Raw genomic sequence first — 20,214 nt, forward strand, 5'->3', positions numbered from 1 at the left:
AAAAGTAAAAATCATCTTTGTTCCTAGGGGTTGCAAATTTGAACCATGAACAAGCTGATAATAAGCATTACTACTCCACTATGCTACATCTTGTTTGGATTAATAAAATAAAATAATATATTTATGATATCATCTATTCGATCAGTCAACTGTGAACAACTTTTTTTTTTTATTCGATACGTGGTTCTGTTGTGAACACATTCATAACAAGTCAGTATAGACGGCAGTATCATGAACTTTGCAAAGGCATGAAATTGGTACACGTGTTAGAAGTCAAGTGAAAGTGTCAGACGTATTTATCCATGGACCTTCCCTCATCCCTGTCTGCAAAGAGAATATCAAATAAAGTCAACGACTCATCCGGCCTCTACACAGGCAGGGAGAGTTATGAGCAACAACCGCGCAGCCACAACGCAACAATCTTTTCCGATGAAGGGAGGAGATGGACCTCACAGCTACGTCAACAACTCCCACTTACAGGTGTTTTAACCTTAACTATAGTTGCTGCTATCTCTTTATAAGTTTTCTCTATCTTACAGATTTCACGGAGCTCCATTTTGCTCACCCTGACCATAGGCGTACATGTTATTTTTCTCCTGGGTTTCTTTATCCCTTATTTCACTTTTATTATGGTTGAACATCACCCAATTAAAAATTGCTTAGCTTATGGAATATCGTCCCTGACATTAGTTAATGACAAACCCATGGTGGACTATATGTTTTGTAGAGAGAAGCTACAGATGCGTGTAGGACTATGATTGAAGAGGCAATCGCTCAGAAGCTTGATGTAAAGTGCTTCTCTTCAAACCCGTTTCGTCTTGCGGATTTGGGATGTTCGGTTGGGCCAAATACCTTCATATCGATGCAACATATAGTGGAAGCTGTAGAAAGGAAGTACCTGGAGCAAGGCCTCAAATCTCAAATACCCGAATTTCAAGTCTTCTTCAATGATCATGTAGCTAATGATTTCAATACCCTCTTTGCATCCCTCCCAACTGAAAGGCGGTACTTTGCCTGTGGCGTCCCGGGTTCTTTCCATGGACGGTTATTCCCGGAGTCATCTATCCATTTCATGTTTTCCTCTCATGCAATCCACTGGCTCTCAAAGGTGCCCGAAGAGTTGTTGGACAAAAACTCCCCTGCATGGAACAGGGGAAGAATTCACTACACCAGTGCCCCAGATGAAGTAAGCCATGCTTATGCAGCTCAATTTGACCATGACATGGAGATCTTTTTGAGTGCCAGAGCTAAGGAACTTGTGGTTGGAGGGATCATAGTGCTTACCATGGCAGCTCTCCCAAATGGGATCCCTGCTTCTCGAATCCCATCTGGTGTTATGTTCGATCTTTTGGGAGCAAGCCTCATGGATATGACCAAAGCGGTAAGGCGGATAAATTATTATTTTTGAATTAGAAAAGAGACTTTGGTGTCTGATAGTTGAGATGCATCTGATCATTGCTAAGTAACAGTCATCATAGAAAATTAATCTTCAACTTGGGAAATATTACTATATTTTAGAAATAAAACAGGGAAATTCTTGGTTGGGGGTTGAAAATCTTTTGGGAGCAGTTTATAAAATATTTTGAACGTAAAGGAAAATGTTGAATTAGAGTAATAAGTTCGCTTAAGATTTTATTAGTCATGTTGTAAGTTCTATGTTGTTTTACAAGCAAGCCCTGCATCAAATTCAAGAGAGAGTGCTAAACTTTCCAATCTTGATTACAGGGATTAATCAATGAAGCTCAAGTGGACTCCTTCAATTTGCCTGTCTATGCACCCTCCCAGGAGCAGATGACCGACCTGGTTAAAAGAAATGGGTGTTTCACCATTGAGAGAATGGAGTTAGTGTACCGTGCATCAAAGCTTGTTGCCCCGATCACTGGAAAGGAATGTGGAATGCACCTTAGAGCAGGCATGGAGGGAATGATTGCCAAACATTTTGGAAGTGGGATTATTGATGAACTGTTTGATACGTTTTCCAAGAAATCTGTGGAGTTTTCCCACCAGCTGGAATCAAGCACAAGAGAAGGAGCTCAATTATTTGCTGCTCTGAGGCGTAAATGATGTTGTTTGAAGATGATCATAAACTACTTTTCCTGCTAGTTTGAAGACGTTTAGTTTAGCAATAGGATATGCTTTATGGATACTCCTATTTAAAAATAAGTGGACCCTATTTTCCTTTCATAAATCATATGGATCATGACCCAAGGATGTCCTTTCATCTTGTTTGAAATTTGGATCACATCACATCATCACGCCTCTGGTTCCTATTGGTTCTTTGAGTATATATCTATGCTATATGATTAAAGCTGAAATCGACTTTTATTGTGACTGGTTTTGTACTTAATTTTCTTCAGATATTTACTAAGCTATCATTGGTGGCACAAATCGGAATTATTGTTCACTCAGTTCAAAAAGAGGGGTTGGTATACACGTGTCATTATTGTTCACTCAATTCTTGATGTTGGATATCCCAACCTTCATTCCTTATGTCACCTACTGCCCCAACCTGCCACCCCTCATTTAAATTTAAAAACCGTGTCTTTATTTGGTGTCTTATCATCTTCATCTTCATTGTGGCCTTCATTCCTCATGTCACCACCTGTCCCAACCTTCATTTAAATTTAAAAACCGTGTCTTTATTTGGTGCCTTATCATCTTCATCCTCATTGTGGCCTTCATTCCTCACCACCTGTCCCAACCTTGATTACTCACATCACCACTTGTCTACCCCTCGTTTAAATTTAATGTGTCTTTATTTGCTCTTTTACCTCCTTCATCTTCGTTGTCTCATGTTTTTCTTCTCCGTTCAATCAAGTGAGGTTGCTTTTTTTTTCTTCTTCTTTGCATAGTTTGTTCATTTCCCTATGTAAAGTACATGTTAAAATATTATTCTATATAATTAAAGTAAGAAAAAAAAAATATAAGCAAAAGTGGTGAAGTGCTTATAAGGTTAGGATTTCAGAGAAAAAATGAAGAAATGAAAGTGAGAGAGTTCTATTTGGGGCTTTTGGATGATTGAATTTATAAATCTATCATTACTTATTTAGTTATATGCATGATATATGACATTTCTATATTTGAGGCTTTTGGATGATTGAATTTATAAATCTAACCTTACTTATTCAGTCATATGCATGATATATGATATTTCTATCCATTGAAACTAACACCCTTGAACAAAAAGGGCACATGGTATTTAAGAAACTTGAAAGACAATGTGTTATATTTTAAACCTAAGAGGGCAATGTGCAAAACATATTATAGGTTATAGAAGTAAAATGTATTAAACCCTTAAAAATATAGATATCAATAAAGAAAAATACAACGGGAGTCAATATTTTATTTTAAATTTTTTTTATTATATTTAATTTTTAAATATTTTAGTTTTAATTATATTTTTTATTTTAAAATTTTCTTGTTTTATTATTTTTCAATAATCCCGAGGATGTTTGTTTTTAGAATGGACAAAAAAAAATCCTAAATTAGGTCTCACGGCTAAAAAAAGAATAACAACTAATTATGTGACATATAGTATAATAAGTAAAATAGTTATTTTAGGAAATAATTATCTAATTTATGAAAAAGTGCATGTATTTTAAAATATTTTTACATAAATAAAGATAAAACTTATTTATAAATTTAAAGTTCTTTTTTCTATATTTTTCAAATTAGTCAAGTGATAACCCTTACCTTCAAATAATTCTTAGACTATTTAAGATGGAAAAGATAGAATATTCATACATGGAGGTGAGATCTTAAAAAATCTCTAGACTCTTTATTTGGATAGAATTAAGATTAGATGGAAACATGTTGATCATCTAATACTAATCTCTCAAGTTTTGCCCGACATAACTTTTAATTTAATAGACAATCAAGATTTTTGGTCAGGGTGTTTTTGTCCTCTAATTGCATATAATTTCTTATTCTTTATATTCACACCCTTAACCATAAACAATTGGGCTTTGTGGAGCCTAGTTTTGTTTGATCTAGTTTGACAACCCGACCCAAATAATATTGCATGGTTTTTTTTAATATGTAATATTCGTGCAATATTTTTGGGCTTGTTTAGCCCATTGCAGAACCGCCTTTCATAATTAGGGTTTTTTAGTATGGTGTTGTTGTCGTGTTTTAGACAGAGAGAAAATATTGTAGCTGAAGGTTGTACTCTGTATTCTTCCCTAATAATAGTGATATCCCTGCAACTCCGTGGATGTAGGCAAATTACCGAACCACATAAATATTGTCTTATACATGTGATTGTTTTTCTTTGGCATGTGTTTTTCTCTATTTTTGTTTCTCACAGGTTGGGAATTCAACTTAATTCCCTTCAACTGGTATCAGAGCCTAGGGTTAGGTTTGAGTAGGAGTAATGACAAAGAAGCAGGAAAGACATCTGGAATAGAAAAGTTTGATGGCACAGACTTTGCATATTGGAGGATGTAGATTGAAGATTATCTCTATGAGAGGAAATTGCATTTGCCTCTTTTGGGGACAAAACCTGAGAGTATGAAGGCTGAGGAATGGGTACTTCTTAACAGACAGGTTCTAGGAGTTATTAGGTTAATTTTGTCTAGGTCTGTTGCACACAATGTTGTAAAGAACAAGACCACAGTAGATCTGATGAAGGCTTTGATCGGTATGTATGAAAAGTCGTTCGCAAACAATAAGGTGCATCTGATGAAAAAATTGTTCAATTTGAAGATGGCAGAGAATGCATCAGTAGCACGACATCTGAATGAATTTAATACAATCACAAATCAATTGTCATCTGTAGAAATTGATTTTGATGATGAGATTTGTGCTCTGATCATCTTAGCTTCTTTGTCAAACAGTTGGGAGGCAATGAAGATGACAATGAGCAATTTTACGGGAAAGGAAAAGCTCAAGTACAATGATAAGCTCAATGAGCGTGCTAGAAGTATGATGTTGCATGTTGGACTACCAAAAACTTTTTGGGCTGATGCTATTAGCACTGCAGCTTACCTGATAAACCGAGGACCATCAGTTCCCATGGAGTTCAGACTTCTTGAGAAGGTTTGGAGCGGTAAAGAGGTAAAGTTTTCACATTTAAAAGTTTTTTGTTGTGTTTCTTATTTTCATATTGATTCTGATGCTTGTAGCAAACTTGATGTAAAGTCTAAAATATGTTTTTTCATTGGCTATGGTGATGAGAAATTTGGCTATAGGTTTTGGGATGAACAAAATAGGAAAATCATCAGAAGTAGAAATGTGATATTTAATGAACATGTTATGTACAAGGATAGGTCAATTGTAGTGTCAGATGTTACAGAGATAGATCAAAAGAAATCTGAGTTTGTCAATTTAGATGAATTGACTGAAAGTACTGTCCAAAAAAGGGGTGAAGAAGATAAGAAGAATGTAAATTCACAGGTAGATCTTAGTACACCTGTAGCTGAAGTTCACAGATCTTCCAGGAACATTAGACCTCCACAACGTTATTCACCTGTTTTAAATTATCTCCTGTTGACTGATGGTGGTGAGCCAAAGTGTTATGATGAAGCCTTGCAAGATGAGAATTCAAGCAAGTGGGAGTTAGCCATGAAGGATGAGATAGATTCCTTGTTGGGGAATCAGACATGGGAACTAATTGAATTGCCAGTAGGAAAGAAGGCTTTACACAACAAGTGGGTATACAGAATAAAGAATGAGCATGATGGTAGCAAACGTTACAAGGCCAGATTAGTTGTTAAAGGGTTCTAGCAGAAAGAGGGCATTGACTACACAGAGATATTTTCTCCAATTGTGAAGATGTCAACAATCAGACTTGTATTGGGAATGGTGGCTGTAAAAAACTTACATCTTGAACAGTTAGATGTGAAGACAACATTCTTTCATGGTGACTTAGAGGAAAACCTTTACATGATTCAGCCAGAAGAGTTCATTGTTCAAGGACAAGAGAATCTAGTCTACAAATTGAGAAAGAGCTTGTATGACCTTAAACAAGCTCCTAAACAGTGGTATAAGAAGTTTGACAGTTTTATGCATAGAATTGGGTTCAAGAGATGTGAAGCTGATCACTGTTGCTATGTTAAGTCTTTTGACAATTCTTACATCATATTACTGTTGTATGTGGATGATATGCTTATTGCAGGGTCTAGCATTGAAAAGATTAATAATCTGAAGAAGCAATTGTCCAAACAGTTTGCAATGAAGGATTTAGGTGCTGCAAAGCCAATCCTTGGTATGAGAATCATTAGAGACAAGGCTAATGGTACATTGAAGCTTTCACAGTTAAAGTATGTGAAGAAAGTTCTCAATAGGTTCAACATGAATGAAGCTAAACCAGTGAGCACACCCTTGGGTAGTCATTTCAAACTAAGCAAAGAGTAGTCATCAAAGACAGAGGAAGAAAGTGACCATATGAGCAAGGTGCCCTATGCCTCAGCTATTGGCAACTTGATGTATGCTATGGTGTGTACAAGGCCAAACATTGCACATGCAGTGGGAGTTGTGAGCAGATTCATGAGTAAGCCTAGAAAGCAGCATTGGGAGGCAGTCAAGTGGATTCTAAGATATCTGAAGGGTTCATGGGATACATGTCTTTGCTTTACAGGTGCAAGTTTGAAACTGCAAGGTTATGTAGATGCTGATTTTGCTAGTGATATTGATAGTAGAAAGAGTACTACTGAGTTTGTTTTTACTCTAGGTGGTACAGCTATATCATGGGCTTCAAATCTACAGAAGATTGTTACTTTGTCTACTATAGAAACTGAGTATGTTGCAGCAACTGAAGTTGGAAAGAAGATGATTTGGCTACATGGTTTCTTAGATGAATTGGTAAGAAGCAGGAGATGGACATTCTACACAGTGATAGTCATAGTGCAATTTTTCTTGCCAAAAATTCGGCTTTTCATTCAAAGTCGAAGCATATACAAACAAAATACCACTTTATCTGTTACCTTGTTGAAGATAAACTAATAATACTTAAGAAGATTTGTGGATCTAAGAACTCAACAAACATGTTGACTAAGGGTGTCACTATTGACAAGTTGAAGTTGTACGCAGCTTCAATTGGTCTTCTAGCTTGAGGACAGGAGGATAAGTTGCAAGGATGGGGGATTGTTTCTTGGAGGATAGTGGTTTGATGTTGGTGATTGAACTAGTTTCCAAGTGGGAGATTTGTTGGGCTTTGTGGAGCCTAATTTTGTTTGATCTGGTTTGACGACCTGATCCAAATAATATTGCGTGGTTTTTTTTAATGTGTAATATTCATGCAATATTTTTGGGCCCGTTTAGCCCATTGTGGAACCGTCTTTCATAATTAGGGTTTTTTAGTGTGGTGTTATTGCTCTGTTTTATACAGAGAGAAAATATTGTAGTCGAATGTTGTACTTTGTATTCTTCCATGATAATAGTGATATCCTTGCAACTCTGTGGATGTAGGCAAATTGTTGAACCACATAAATATTGTCTTGTGCGTGTGATTGTTTTTCTTTGGCGTGTGTTTTTCTCTATTTTTGTTTCTCAAGGGTTAGGAATATTTCGGCTTAATTCCCTTCATAAACCCCCATACTCCACCTACTATCTCCCTTCTTCCTCACATCTTTATCCACTTCATATGGTCTTTATAAATCCGTCTTTATCTTATAATTACTTTTTCTCCAACCTAGAATATTTATAAAGATATTTCAAATAATTTTCTTTATTTTATAATAAAATATAATATTTTACAATAAAATATTTTATATAATATTCTTTAAAAATATATATATACCAATTAGACATTTAGGACACTTTCGATAAAAAAATACTGATAGAGTTCAAACCCAAAATTTACAGGTAATTAATTATTCATAAAGCATCATTTATTTACGCTTGAGAACAACAAATCGTTGAATTTCTTCTTTGGGGTCCAATTCCAACTGCCGTGACATATTTTCAATTTTCTTGAAGAAGAGATGGAAGAGTTGATCAACAGAATCACTTCGAAAATGTTTTGCAACCAGTCCTTCAATGGTAGCTCTAACGTGCATTGTGTATGCATGTCCACTCATGGGGCCGTCAAGCTTGGACGCAGGGTTCGTTAACTCCATTCTCTCAATGCTGAAACACCCATTTCTTTCGACCAGCGCTGTCAGCTGCTCTAGAGAGGGCCTATACAGTGGATGGTTGAAGGAGTCCGCTTGAGCTTCACTGATTATTCCCTGTAATTAATTAACTAAGATCGTTGGCTTTACCCCCATCAATCTTATATGAGTTTAATCTCTAAAACAACAAAAAAATTCAACTATTCTGAAAGTAATCCTCTTTTAACTCTCCAGAGTGTATAAACAAGATTTCAGCAAGAACTATGAAGAAAAGGAACAATTTATGATAAAATTAGTGTATGGTCTGTCTCTCCGCCTTCACCGTTTCCATGAGGCATGATTCCAGAATATCATACGAAGCACGAGGTGGGTATCGATAGGGAGAGGTCCCATCTGGGAGAGTTGACATGATAAGTACCATAATTCCTCCAACCACAAGCTCTTTTGCTCTAGCATTCAGAAAATTCCTCATGTCCTTATCAAATTGAGCTGCATAAGCATGGGCTACTTCATATGGGGCACCAGTATGGTGAACCCTTCCCTTGTTCCATGCAGGGGAGAGTTTTTGTCCAGTATCTCGTCAGGCATCCTGGAGAGCCAGTGGAGCGCGTTAGAGGAATACATAAAATGGATAGATGACTCTGGGAATAACCGGCCATGGAAAGAACCCGGGACGCCACAGGCAAAGTACCGCCTTTCAGTTGGGAGGGATGCGAAGAGGGTATTGAAATCATTGGCTGCATGGTCATTGAAGAACACTTGAAATTCAGTTATGTGAGATTTGAGGCCCAGTGCCAGGTACCTCCTTTCTACAGCCCCCACTATATGTTGCATAGCAACGAAGGTATTTGGTCCAACAGAACATCCCAAATCCGCAAGGCAAAATGTTTTTGTAGACAATGCCTGTACGTCAAGCTTCTCAGCAATTGCCTCTTCAATCATAGACTTGGAGGCATTTGCACATTGTCTCTGTAAAATATACAGGGTCAACATTTGTTATGAATGTTTTGGATGGTATACCATAAATCCCAGTATTCAATAGTAGTCGAAGTGAAACAAGTTCGGTCTAATAAGGGGAAAAAGACCAGTAGGAAGAGGGGAAAAAAAAGGCTATATCTATTCATGTAGTTAGCAGTGTCCATATCCCATCTTCTTCCATCAGCTGATAAGCCAATTTCGGGGAAGTGGACACTAATACGATGGACAACATTTTGTGATCTCTTTAACCAAATAAAAAATCAAGAATAGATGAATCATTTAAAAATATCCAAGCACATAGAATAGAAACCTGAAAGTAGGAGTTGTTGGCGTAGCTGTAAGACCCATCTCCCCCGGTCATCGGGAACGATTCTTGCATGGTGGCTGTATTGTTGCTCATCTCTGATCTCTCTCTGTACTGTTCATATGTGCGCCAGTCTAAAAAAAGTCACAGACGTCCGTAGATATCAATTCCATCCATTTCCTTTACATTCGGTGGATCGCAACCATGCCTCTTTTGGCCGTCCATATTGTCTTACTTACGGATTCTCAAACATAAAAATTATTTCTTAATATAAATATAATTATATAATTAATAAATTTATATTAAAATCATTTTCTAGAAAGAAGAATCTAACTTGAATATGAAGTACTATATCATCCATAGCTCACGCAAGTATATGAAAGCTTTTCTGCTCAAACCTTCTCATCTGCATCCCTCACAGGCTCCTCCGTTAGAGACAGTATAAATAAAATATCTGACAGACTGTTGTTGAATCACTGCATGCGAGGATTAGTCAACATTGTCCTTTTCCAATCATGTTCGTACTCGGTCACTTTCTTTGCTTTTCAAATCTTTCATTATTATGTTCAAAATGCCCTTTTAGACATGTTATTTGTCCTTCTCGCTTACCATTATACCCAGCTTTCACATTTACCGAAAATTTGAGGAGATGACTTTATTAGAACGAGTCGTGATAAGTACAAATGGCCTTTGGCGCCCCTATTCTCTTATATATAATCAAATTATTTGCATAAAAAATAATAAAAATTTATAATATTTGTTTAAAAATGCTAAAAAAATAAAATCTATTAAACAAGATGGAAAGTGACCTGATTTGAACTTCGTCCGTTAGAATCTCTAGACTTGTTATGTCTAAATTTGTGAAGTGTCTTGCAATCAACTTACCCAAAAGCTCCAATTGTTAATCAGTCATTCCACCTACCTTCCCCTTCTCTTCAAGTTAGAAGTCGTAAATTGAAATTAAAACCCTTTCATCATTTTGTGCAATTGACTCACCCAAATTAGGTTACCTAAATCTGTCATCTTCATATGCTCAATGAGCTCATCTAAAATCCTTTCATGATATCGTGCAATCTGCTTGCGCAAATGCTCTTACTATGCACGTAGTCGATGTTATAACTTATAAGTGAAACGAATGTCATCGATGGTGTTTCTAGAGGCTATAGGCCATCGGGGTTACCAATTTCACCTATTGGTGTGTGATAATTGAAAAGGGCTAGCTGCAGGCAAGACCTCATGTTGGTCGTGATGGCAGCTTAGTCATAGGTGTTGTTGAAGACGGGGTCATGCATGAGCTGGAAAGAAGATTTCAATTTTGTAAGTTGTTTCCTTCTTAAAACACCTTAGACCCAAGACAAAACTTCAACATCCCATGTGAAGTTTCCCATTTCATTGCAGAGAAATTTTTTTCCTTTCTCTTTATTTATTGTGTGTTTCTTTTCTTTTCTTTTTATTTTTTTTTTATTAATTTTTATTTTTTTATCTTTTTATCATATGATTTGAAATGGAGGAACTAGGATTCATGGATGACTAAGGGGTGAAGGGAACATGCTAACAATGGTCAAATTTCTAGTTACCAATGATCATATGACAGTGAAAAATCAGGTTAAGAGAGAAAAAGGCAGTTTGATGGGGTGAAGCAAATTGAAGAAAATTTTATGTTCGTGATATATGAAACCACCTAAAGGAAATAGGTAAGTAGTTCCTAGATTAGTCCCAAATTAATACTATATTATCAATTTTAGGTTTGTCCTTTTACATTTATTTTATTGAAAGCAAACATTCTTTTGCACAAATAAATAAAATTAAATGCATGAATGAACATAAGATACAATATAAAAAAATCACTTAGCAATTAACCTATTAGGAGTAAAAATTCATGGGTGGCTTATTAACCAATTAAACTAACTATGAAAAAATAGAATATAGTTTTACTTTATCAGATGCACTTACTTCCAAGGTCCTATATCATCAACACCCACATTTTTTAACATAGTGATTAAATGATGTTGGTTTAGTACAACCTTGTAACATGTACATTATCATCATATAAAATAATAAACTATTGGGGAAAACATGTAGAGACTCTAGTGCTACCATGGATTGAAAAATCGGAAAATGTCGCCGATATTTCGTCGAAATATCGGTTATCGGGCGGCATGGAAAGGATAAACGGCACCGATTATCGATCGACGGAAAAATCGGCCAAAAATCGACAAAATCGCCTATATATCGGCGAAATATCGGTGAAGCACCGAAAAATCGGAGAAAAATCGCGATATTTCCTACCAGTCCAGCCCGCGCAGTTGTGTTTTTCAGCCTGGCTCAAAAATCGTGGATTTAGGGTTCGTGAAATTTAAATTCAATGGCACAACAGCAAAGAGACCCCTAAAACAGATCCAGAAAACACAGGGAGCAAAAGAAAAGCAATTTTTTTGGTTTTCTTTGGGAGTTTTGAATGGATTTTCTCGGAAATCAAACGAGGATGAATTTTCCCGGAAATCGAATGGGGATGGATTTTCTTGGGAATCAAACGGGGGTTGCAAAAAAAAAATAATAATAACATGATTAGATTAGTACCTGCGAGGATTGAGATTTGAGAGTAGCAGAGGAAAATAGGGCTTTTTAGGGATTCTCTCGCTGGAAGACACCTTCAGAAAAGGGTTCTTGATGCCCGAGTGGGTGCCTTTTTTATTTTTTTTTATTTTTAGATTTAGGGGAGATAAAAAAATAAAAAATAAAAAATAAAAAAAACATGAGAACAATTTTCTATAAATAATCATTAATTTTCAACTTTTATTTGGATTATTAAATAAATTTATATTAATAAAAAAAGTTGTTATCACATTTTTTAATAAATTTTAAAAATTAAATCTCAAATAAGATATTTTATATAAATTAATTTAATTTATCATTTAAAATATAATAAAATATGTAAAAAAATCATGAGAACAATTTTCCACTCTCTATATAAATAATTATTAATTATCAACCTTTATTTTTATTATTAAATAAATTAATATTAATAGAAAAAGTTATTATCACATATTTTTAATAAAATTTTAAAAATTAAATCTCAAATAAGATATTTTATATAAATTAATTTAATTTTTCATTTAAAATATAATAAAATATGTTTTAATAAAAATATTTTAAAAATTTTAAAATAAATACGGTCTTCAACAAGATGAACTCCCTTCATCTAATAATATATTGAAACTACATCGATATCTTTCTTAGTATAAGGACTATTGCAATCTCATATTTCTTAACTCAATTTTAACTTTATACACTTTCAAAATTCATATATATTATTTTTAAAATTCAAATATCGAATCTACCAATATATCTCTATTTACGATATTTTTCTTCTTAATTATATATATATCAATTACACTTACAATATAACTTTAAAATGTGTATTCTTACTTATGTTATCATTTTTTGAAGTTTTTTCAAGCATTCCTATTAATTTTAAATAATTTTCGCTCCACCGATATTTATGAAAAAATATCCACCGATATTTCTCCGATATTTCCGATATATCCGTAAAATTGAAGTATCGATATATCCGTAAAAACCGATATTTCAATCCTTGAGTGCTACTAGTATTATAGGTTAAAACTTAAGCTTTTAGAACCGCAAGCCATGTTTCTCTCAAGGGACAAAGCTAAAGGCTTGATATATAACATAGGTTGCATCATCAAGCTAAAGAGTACCAATTACCATGTTAAACTTGTTGAGAAAGTACCCATACATAATTTTAGGTTGAGAATGGGCTTTGTTTTGGCACTAAAAAAAAGGTGAAAACATAATGTGGCTATCTAGAAAAAACCAATATTTAGACAAATTTATTATTTTGGCACTAAAAAAATGGTGAAAACATAATGCGACTATCTAGAAAAACCAATATTTGGACAATTTTTTTTTTTTTTTCACATTTAAGGTATATTTTAAATGGGTATTGTTATGTTGTTGAGGTTTACAAAATTGTTATGCCATGATGTTGAGCAAGAAGCATAAAAAATAATGGCTAAGCATTAAATGTTATTAGTAACACTGTCTTAAACTATGTCCTATTCAATAGATAAATGGAAGGTAGCAATGAATAATATTACCTTCATGAAAAATGTGAGATTGTAATTGGTAAGGGTGGCACAATGTAGTACAAGGGTGGGCATTACTCGTATTTCGATGAACTTGTTGGTATGGATATAACATGACGAAGATTAGTTGCAAAGAAATTTCTTTCCTCTCGACCCTAAAGTTTGACCTAATTGTCATTATCAATTGAATGATGATAAGGACATGAATGAAATATTGGCACATAGCCATGATTATGCTCGCATATACCTAATGCATTGTGTTAAACAGAAAGAGAAAGATAGATTAAGGTGGTATTTATCTTTTTAATTTTTTGCTTAAAGTAATTTGTTTTCAAAATTTAAGTTGTTTGTTTTTCTATTTTTTCATAAGTTATTATAAACTTTTTATTGAATAAAAAAAGTCAAAATATTTAACTTTTTGTAAATAAAAAAAATAATATATTAGTTTTTCTTTACTTTTTAATACTTAATAAAAATAAAATATTACAAAAACAAATAACCTAATATTTAACACTATTAAACATTAAGTTTCTATTTAAAATTAAGCAAAAAAATAAACACCACCTAAAAGTGATCAAAGAAAATCCAATTTGGTAAGGCTTTTGGAGACGCATTATCATTTTATATGGCATTATATAGGCATGTTGTTTTATTAACTATATGATTCGATAAATATTGTACATTCAATATGCAGTACTGTGAACCTATGATAAATGGAAGTACAATTCAAGCATAATTTTGCTACTAGGTGCCCTTGAGGCTGAAGTTATGCTTAGATGGTAGCCGTGAGTTTTTTCAAATACTTGTCCTACTTTTGTGCAATTCAATCAAGTTTGAGACAAAAATGAATAGATTAAGAATGAATTTGAGATTTTTTATTTTAAAAAAAAAAAAAGAAAAAACCTAAAATAAGTCTAAGACAGGTTGGGATATTAACTTATCCCACCCTATCTTAATTATATAAATAATTAAAATAATTTTTTTTTTCATTTTCTCATTTTAAACACAAAATAATAAAAAAATTACCTCTAAAAAGTAAATTATAAAATTTATAATATACATTTATATAAAAATTGGGTGGGAGGGTGAGGTGGCACTGGTATTAAAAATTCTCGTACCCATTTGTATGACATGCTATTTAAATTTTTAATTGGGATATGGGTGGAAATATGTATTTATCAATAAGGATAAAAATGGGATTGGGGCAACTTATCTCAAATCAATCTCATTCTCATCCCTAATTATTCTATTAAAGTCTCATAAATATTATGATGTGATGATAGGTTCTTGATGTATTTTTAGTAACAAGAAGGAGTTTTGTAATAAATTCTACTTTATGTCATATGGAGGGGGAATTTCTGCACAAGTTCAAGAACAATCATGGATGTGAAACCCCTGGACTCAAAAATTTGGAAAAGTGAAAATACTGAAGAGAATTCTAGCCCTCCATTACAAGACCGTACCATAATATATAATTTCTTTTATGTTTTTTTCTTCAGTCCTTCTATAAGCACAAACCTTTTAATTTAAAAAATCAAAAAAGTATGATACAATTGCTCTGTAAAACAATTTCTGTAGGAAAAAGAAGTATTCAAGTTCTCTGGAACTTTCTTACATTAGCTTTGATGTTGATCCGCTGCTTTATATGAACATGATGTAGTAACTACTCTTGCATTGTGTGTATTTGAAGTAGTTCTTGCAACTACGGCAGTCTCTCTATACATTAATCTTGACTTGGTCTCTCTGGTGAGGAGAGATTGAGGAGAGAGAACTTAACATGTAGACGTATCTTCCCCTTCTCCATCTGGAGCATTGCTCCTGTGACTAGCCAATGTCCAGGACTATCCTGTGGCCCTTTACTTACCTGTGACATTTCTACGAATTTCAAAAGCTTTGGTGTCTGCACAAGCACTGGAGGACCATCAGGATACACACTAGAATCCACCACCACTTGTTTCTCTTTCTCTGAGCTGCCTGTTATCGACGTGCTTATGGCCGAGAAAAAGCTCGACTTCTGAGAACCTTCTGATGCCCCTTGCATCCAATTTTTCTGGGCTATGAAAGAATTCCGAACTTTGGAGAAGCGAAGTCGGAGATGGAGAACAGTCTTGGAGTCGTGCTTCTTCACGTGAAGCTGAACTCCTGTGACGATGAAGGACACATCTTCTCGGGTTGACCAGCTGGGGTCGTATTTAACTGATGCCGTGCATATGTGGGAGAACTTTTTCCAGTGGATAGGCTCCAAGAATCGGTCATCCGTCACCTCTTCTGATCCTCGCCACATCGGTGTATCGTCTATGAGGTTTTGAAGCATCACCGGGGTGTTTGATAAATGTTGGAGGTGGATGGCTAACCTGAGATATATGGCATTCCTGTTTAGTACTACACATATTAAGCATAAAGGATGAAACGGAGCTAGAAAAATGGCCAGGTTACCTGTTGCACTTCATGCCCTCAAGATACAACCTCATGCCTGTAACAGGTCTCCTCCCTACTGTAACCTGACTAGTGTTTATGTATAGTTTAGGACCCATCAAATTGAAACGGAGGGCAGGCGATGCAACAGCCATATTCGTGGTAGGACCTAGTGGGAGATCACTGTGAACAGGAGCCCATAGTTTGTGCACTTGGAATTCCAGAAAGTACTGTAAATCAGATATTGGAGGCTTGTCTGCAAGTTACAGAAACCAAAAGAAACATGAATATATTACCATCACAAAAAGTAGGTGATCCCATCAATTATATGGTATGCAGCTTATTTTGCCTGGATGAAGGGAAAGTGAAAGAACGCACTCACATCGAAGATAGAGATTGATGGCGTGGGATAAGAAGCCTCTGCCGGGTACACCTTTGAGGAGAGAGGTGATAGGAATAAAGCTGAACTGGACTGCATCCGGCATTGACGGTACTGTTAGAAGCCACTCGCAGTGGCTCTCTGCGAATGCTTCCCCGCCTCTCTTGGAGCTTATCACTGTTATACCCTGCCATATTCAAAATATTTTATTTAATTAAGATATCAAGCTTTTTCCTAAAGCTTAAAACAAAAAAGCACTTAATTATAAGCCTCTTTGGAATTGTTTTTAGAACTAGGTTTTTTATATAGACAACAAAAATTGTTTTCTAAAGTCAAAATATATTCCAATGAATTTTTGATAGAAAACAGTTTTTTCTAGGGTTTGCCAAAAATAAAGTATTTTCTAAAAGCATATTTTAATTGTTATTTATTTTCACTTATTTTTTGAATTATTTTAAAAAATAATTGTACAAAATATAAAGAACAACCAAAAATAAAATGTATTATTTTAAAAAAAAATATTTTAAAATATAAAAAATTGATTAACAACATTCTAATTTCCTAAATAAATTTTTGTTAAGTGAATATTAAAGAACTGTTTTTAAAAACATGTTGATGAGAACGTTTGAAACAAATCCTATATTTCTAAAGTATATGGTTCAAACAATAGGAGACACTTAGATATTGGCATTTTCAAAATTGGAAAAAGAGTTGTATTATAACGTGGCGTTATTAAACCTACATCTTTGGCGGAGACGGAGGAGAAGCTGTTGAAGGGGAGAGGCTGCGGGTCAAAAAGATTGAATGCTTGTGGTGCCTGTAATGAAAGTCAAAATCATTAGAATAAACCTTAAACAAATGTAGTAAATAGAAAACTATATACCAAGAAAAGTAATTTTGACAACAATTAATGTACGTAGGCAGTAGGAAATAAGAAAACCTTGTTTTTGTTGTGTTCTTTGGATTTGGCATGGATTGGAGAGAAGGTGCAGGAGCCTGTAAAAAGCTGATCTCCAAGTTCCTCTATATGTTGTTTAAGCTCGGATGGCCCCATTGAGGAAGATTTGTCTTGCCTCACCAGCAACACATCCTGGCCGCCCACGCTCAACCCCACCACAATGTGGGTTCCGTATTTCTCTATGAACCTGTCAATCACCACAAAATTCCAGGAAATCAACTGGGGCCATCTTGGCCAAGTTCATACTCAATCTCATTTCCTTTGAAAGCTTCAAAATGTTGATTTTTTTTTTTTTTGGCCCTTTCTAAATTCAAAGCTTGCTGACATTTGTGAAGATGGGAGTGGTGATACCAATCATGAGTCGCACGATTTAAGTGATCCATGATTTAAGCAAGATAACCACGTCAACATCACCTCCACTGGTCAAATTAGAGAACGTGTTTCCATTTCCACCGAGAGCTAGACTACATTTGCATGTCAAGGTGCAATGCATGTTTAGAAGGAAAACCCACAAAAAATAAAAAAGTAATATTCTAATATTTTATGCTCCAAATAAGCCCTATCGTTCTCCAAACAGCTGATGATTAATGGAGGTAGTTGATATTGTTGACTTTCTAGGACCCAGCTAGAAGTGGACAAATTATAATCAAAACTAATTGTTTAAACAGGAAATTAGGTGGACCAGTGATCCCGACAAAAATTAATTTCTATACCAAAAAGTCACGTTCGATAAGACAAAATAAGGACACTGTATTTTTCCCACGGCCTTCCCTTTCTTTAACATTAACAACTTCTAAGCAAATTCTGATTCCTTTTATTGTGTAGGACCCAAAGAAGAGGCCCAAATCTTTCTATTTTTGGACTTAGGCTTGGCTGGACTTGGATGTGGGTATAGGGGAGAGGCCGCCGGCTGTGTCTGTCTACGGGCCTTGTAGGACCTCCCCAATGGTTGATGACCGGCTAGCTATTAAAATTGTTGTTGAGGACGCGTGTGATTTACCCCCATGTTTGATATTTTGGATGCTGACGAAAAAATTTATTTTCACAATTGAGGGATAAGAAAAGGAAAAGTTTAAAGAAAAAATTGTTAGGGTAGAAAATTGTAAATTGTTTTGAAATTCCAATTTTTTTCTTGACTTATTCTCTAACCAATCAAAACATAAAGGATCCATGATTTTGATCTATGATGAGACCTTCCACTTTGCTCCATTTTATTGGAAGAAGAAATTCTGTAATAAAGGTAAGTTACGTGGTATCTAAGATATGATAGTCAAGTAACCAGATACCTCGGCAACCCCTTGTGTGCACAGGATGCAGAATGCAATATCTTTCCTTATCCTATTCAATTAATTTGTAAATTGAAGTAATTTAAGCTGACCAAATTCCCAAATTTATAAATTAATCTATTTAAACAATGAAATTCTATGTGCTAAAAAATATTCAACGCCAGATCTAAAATCTGTCTACAGCTAAGAGTTCCATCTCATTCATAACTTACAAGTTACAACATGAATGCTCTGCCTACAAGAAACCCATAATTATTTTCTCCTCTGCATTTTAATTAGTGAAAAAGCCAGTGCCATTTTTCTTCCATCCAAGTGCATTCCTCCTTTTCTTTTCTCAGAAACCAAACACCTCGTGATCATCGGGGATTGAGTTGGTTTTTAGTGGAGGAAAATGTTCCTGGGTGCCATTTGGTGAACTCCAAGTAAAGTCCTTGGTGGATGTTCTAAATTGGAATTCCAAGTTTGTAAGGTAGGTGGCCTAATTACATATACCTACCGGACTAAGTTTCAACTCTACTAAAAAACATAAAATGGAAACGGAAACAATTTTCCCTTTTTTTTTTTTCCAATAAATTTCAAGCAATCCTTCTATTAAGACTGCAATCTGGAATCCAAACAAACAAAATTGAAAGAAAATTCAGGAAAAATTACCTGGCGAGAGCGCAGGGATCCCAAGTAGAGGGAACAGCATTTCGAACATCCTCAGAGAGGAGAAGCGGATAGCGATGGATGTGAAGACTGAAGAGGACGATGAAGTAACCATCAAGGGCCAAGTACTTTGTCTTGGCCGCATCTCTAGCCCACGAACCACTTTGAAATCCAAACATAGCATTAAACATCCCAGATGGAATTTTCCCAGGGACTGATGCTTTCTGGTTGAACAATTCAGACATCTGCACCAATTCTCTACTTGTAAATCAAACTCAAGTGAATATCTCTGCTCTCCGCTTTTCCAATTCAAGAAGAAGATGATGGGTTTACCTGATGGAAGTCGAGAATATCAGATTGATATCGAACTCGATCGCCTTTATCGCATTTGATATCGACGGAAACGTCTCTGAGAAGCCCAAAACCAGGCAGCAGCAGGTCTCGTTTCTCAGCCTCGTTCAGCAAAACCAGCGGGCGTTTTCCTTTGCAGTACTTGAGGCGGAAATCAGATGTTAAATCGAATCCTTTCCCAAGGCTGGCTAGAGCCATCTCTGCAATTCCATCCTTCATTTCCTTTTACCCGAGTCTTAAACAAGTTGATGATGCGCTAACAATGAAGATATAGTCTATATATATATATTTAATAAAAACATGGAAATTTTGTAATTTTGGAGAATGTCAAAGCCGAGTATTTTTGGTTTCTCATTGGGAATGAAACGGCTTTCCTTGGAGAATGGGAAGCTTCGTTCCTTATTCTGTCCTCTTCCATATGTAAACTTTGACTGCTCTCTCCCATGCTTTCACACGACGTGACCGGATATTAGGAAAAGAAAAGGACAGATTTGCCCACTTGGTCTGTTGGTCAACAGAGAAAAAGACTATATGGTATAAGGTTAGAAATATAATGATGCAAAGATAAACCAATTCCATGTAGTCTGAGGAAATGGTAGCCTTCTGAGCTTCTCCTTTGCAAATCCATTCTCACTAGGTCGCCCCAGACTTGACTTCAAGTCACTAGGCCTATGTGTAAATTACTAAATTCTTTCGATGACCATTTTTTTTTCCCTTCCTGTACCGGTTTCACATGTT

At 35.1% G+C, this 20,214-nt stretch overlaps 2 protein-coding genes and 1 pseudogene across 2 annotated transcripts; 1 reads left to right on the forward strand and 2 right to left on the reverse strand.

Annotated features, from left to right (window-relative positions):
• The first annotated feature begins 299 nt into the window (after positions 1 to 299).
• Positions 300 to 2,233, forward strand: LOC100257690 (loganic acid O-methyltransferase). The gene is made up of 3 exons (XM_002284862.4): positions 300 to 480; positions 728 to 1,381; positions 1,726 to 2,233. The coding sequence occupies exons 1-3, from the start codon at positions 388 to 390 to the stop codon at positions 2,062 to 2,064; spliced, it is 1,086 nt and encodes a 361-aa protein (XP_002284898.1). The 5' UTR covers positions 300 to 387; the 3' UTR covers positions 2,065 to 2,233.
• Positions 2,234 to 7,829: 5,596 nt separating this feature from the next.
• On the reverse strand, positions 7,830 to 9,531 carry LOC100266424 (loganic acid O-methyltransferase-like; annotated as a pseudogene).
• Positions 9,532 to 14,863: 5,332 nt separating this feature from the next.
• LOC100261217 (MACPF domain-containing protein At1g14780) lies at positions 14,864 to 19,847 on the reverse strand. The gene is made up of 7 exons (XM_002281400.4): positions 19,459 to 19,847; positions 19,129 to 19,370; positions 17,174 to 17,378; positions 16,976 to 17,050; positions 16,237 to 16,420; positions 15,876 to 16,110; positions 14,864 to 15,793 (listed from the first exon to the last, which is right to left on the reverse strand). The coding sequence occupies exons 1-7, from the start codon at positions 19,693 to 19,695 to the stop codon at positions 15,163 to 15,165; spliced, it is 1,809 nt and encodes a 602-aa protein (XP_002281436.1). The 5' UTR covers positions 19,696 to 19,847; the 3' UTR covers positions 14,864 to 15,162.
• Between the last annotated feature and the right edge of the window lie 367 nt (positions 19,848 to 20,214).

This window comes from Vitis vinifera, chromosome 1 (genome assembly GCF_030704535.1).
Source record: "Vitis vinifera cultivar Pinot Noir 40024 chromosome 1, ASM3070453v1".
Lineage (NCBI taxonomy): Eukaryota > Viridiplantae > Streptophyta > Magnoliopsida > Vitales > Vitaceae > Vitis > Vitis vinifera.

Coding starts and splice junctions, on each gene's coding strand:
- LOC100257690 (XM_002284862.4), top strand. CDS start 388: ATGAGCAACAACCGCGCAGCCACAACGCAACAATCTTTTCCGATGAAG. Junction 481..727: donor TCAACAACTCCCACTTACAG/GTGTTTTAACCT, acceptor TATGTTTTGTAG/AGAGAAGCTACAGATGCGTG. Junction 1,382..1,725: donor TCATGGATATGACCAAAGCG/GTAAGGCGGATA, acceptor TCTTGATTACAG/GGATTAATCAATGAAGCTCA.
- LOC100261217 (XM_002281400.4), bottom strand. CDS start 19,695: ATGAAGGATGGAATTGCAGAGATGGCTCTAGCCAGCCTTGGGAAAGGA. Junction 17,051..17,173: donor AAGAACACAACAAAAACAAG/GTTTTCTTATTT, acceptor CTTTCATTACAG/GCACCACAAGCATTCAATCT. Junction 16,111..16,236: donor CATCAATCTCTATCTTCGAT/GTGAGTGCGTTC, acceptor TGTAACTTGCAG/ACAAGCCTCCAATATCTGAT.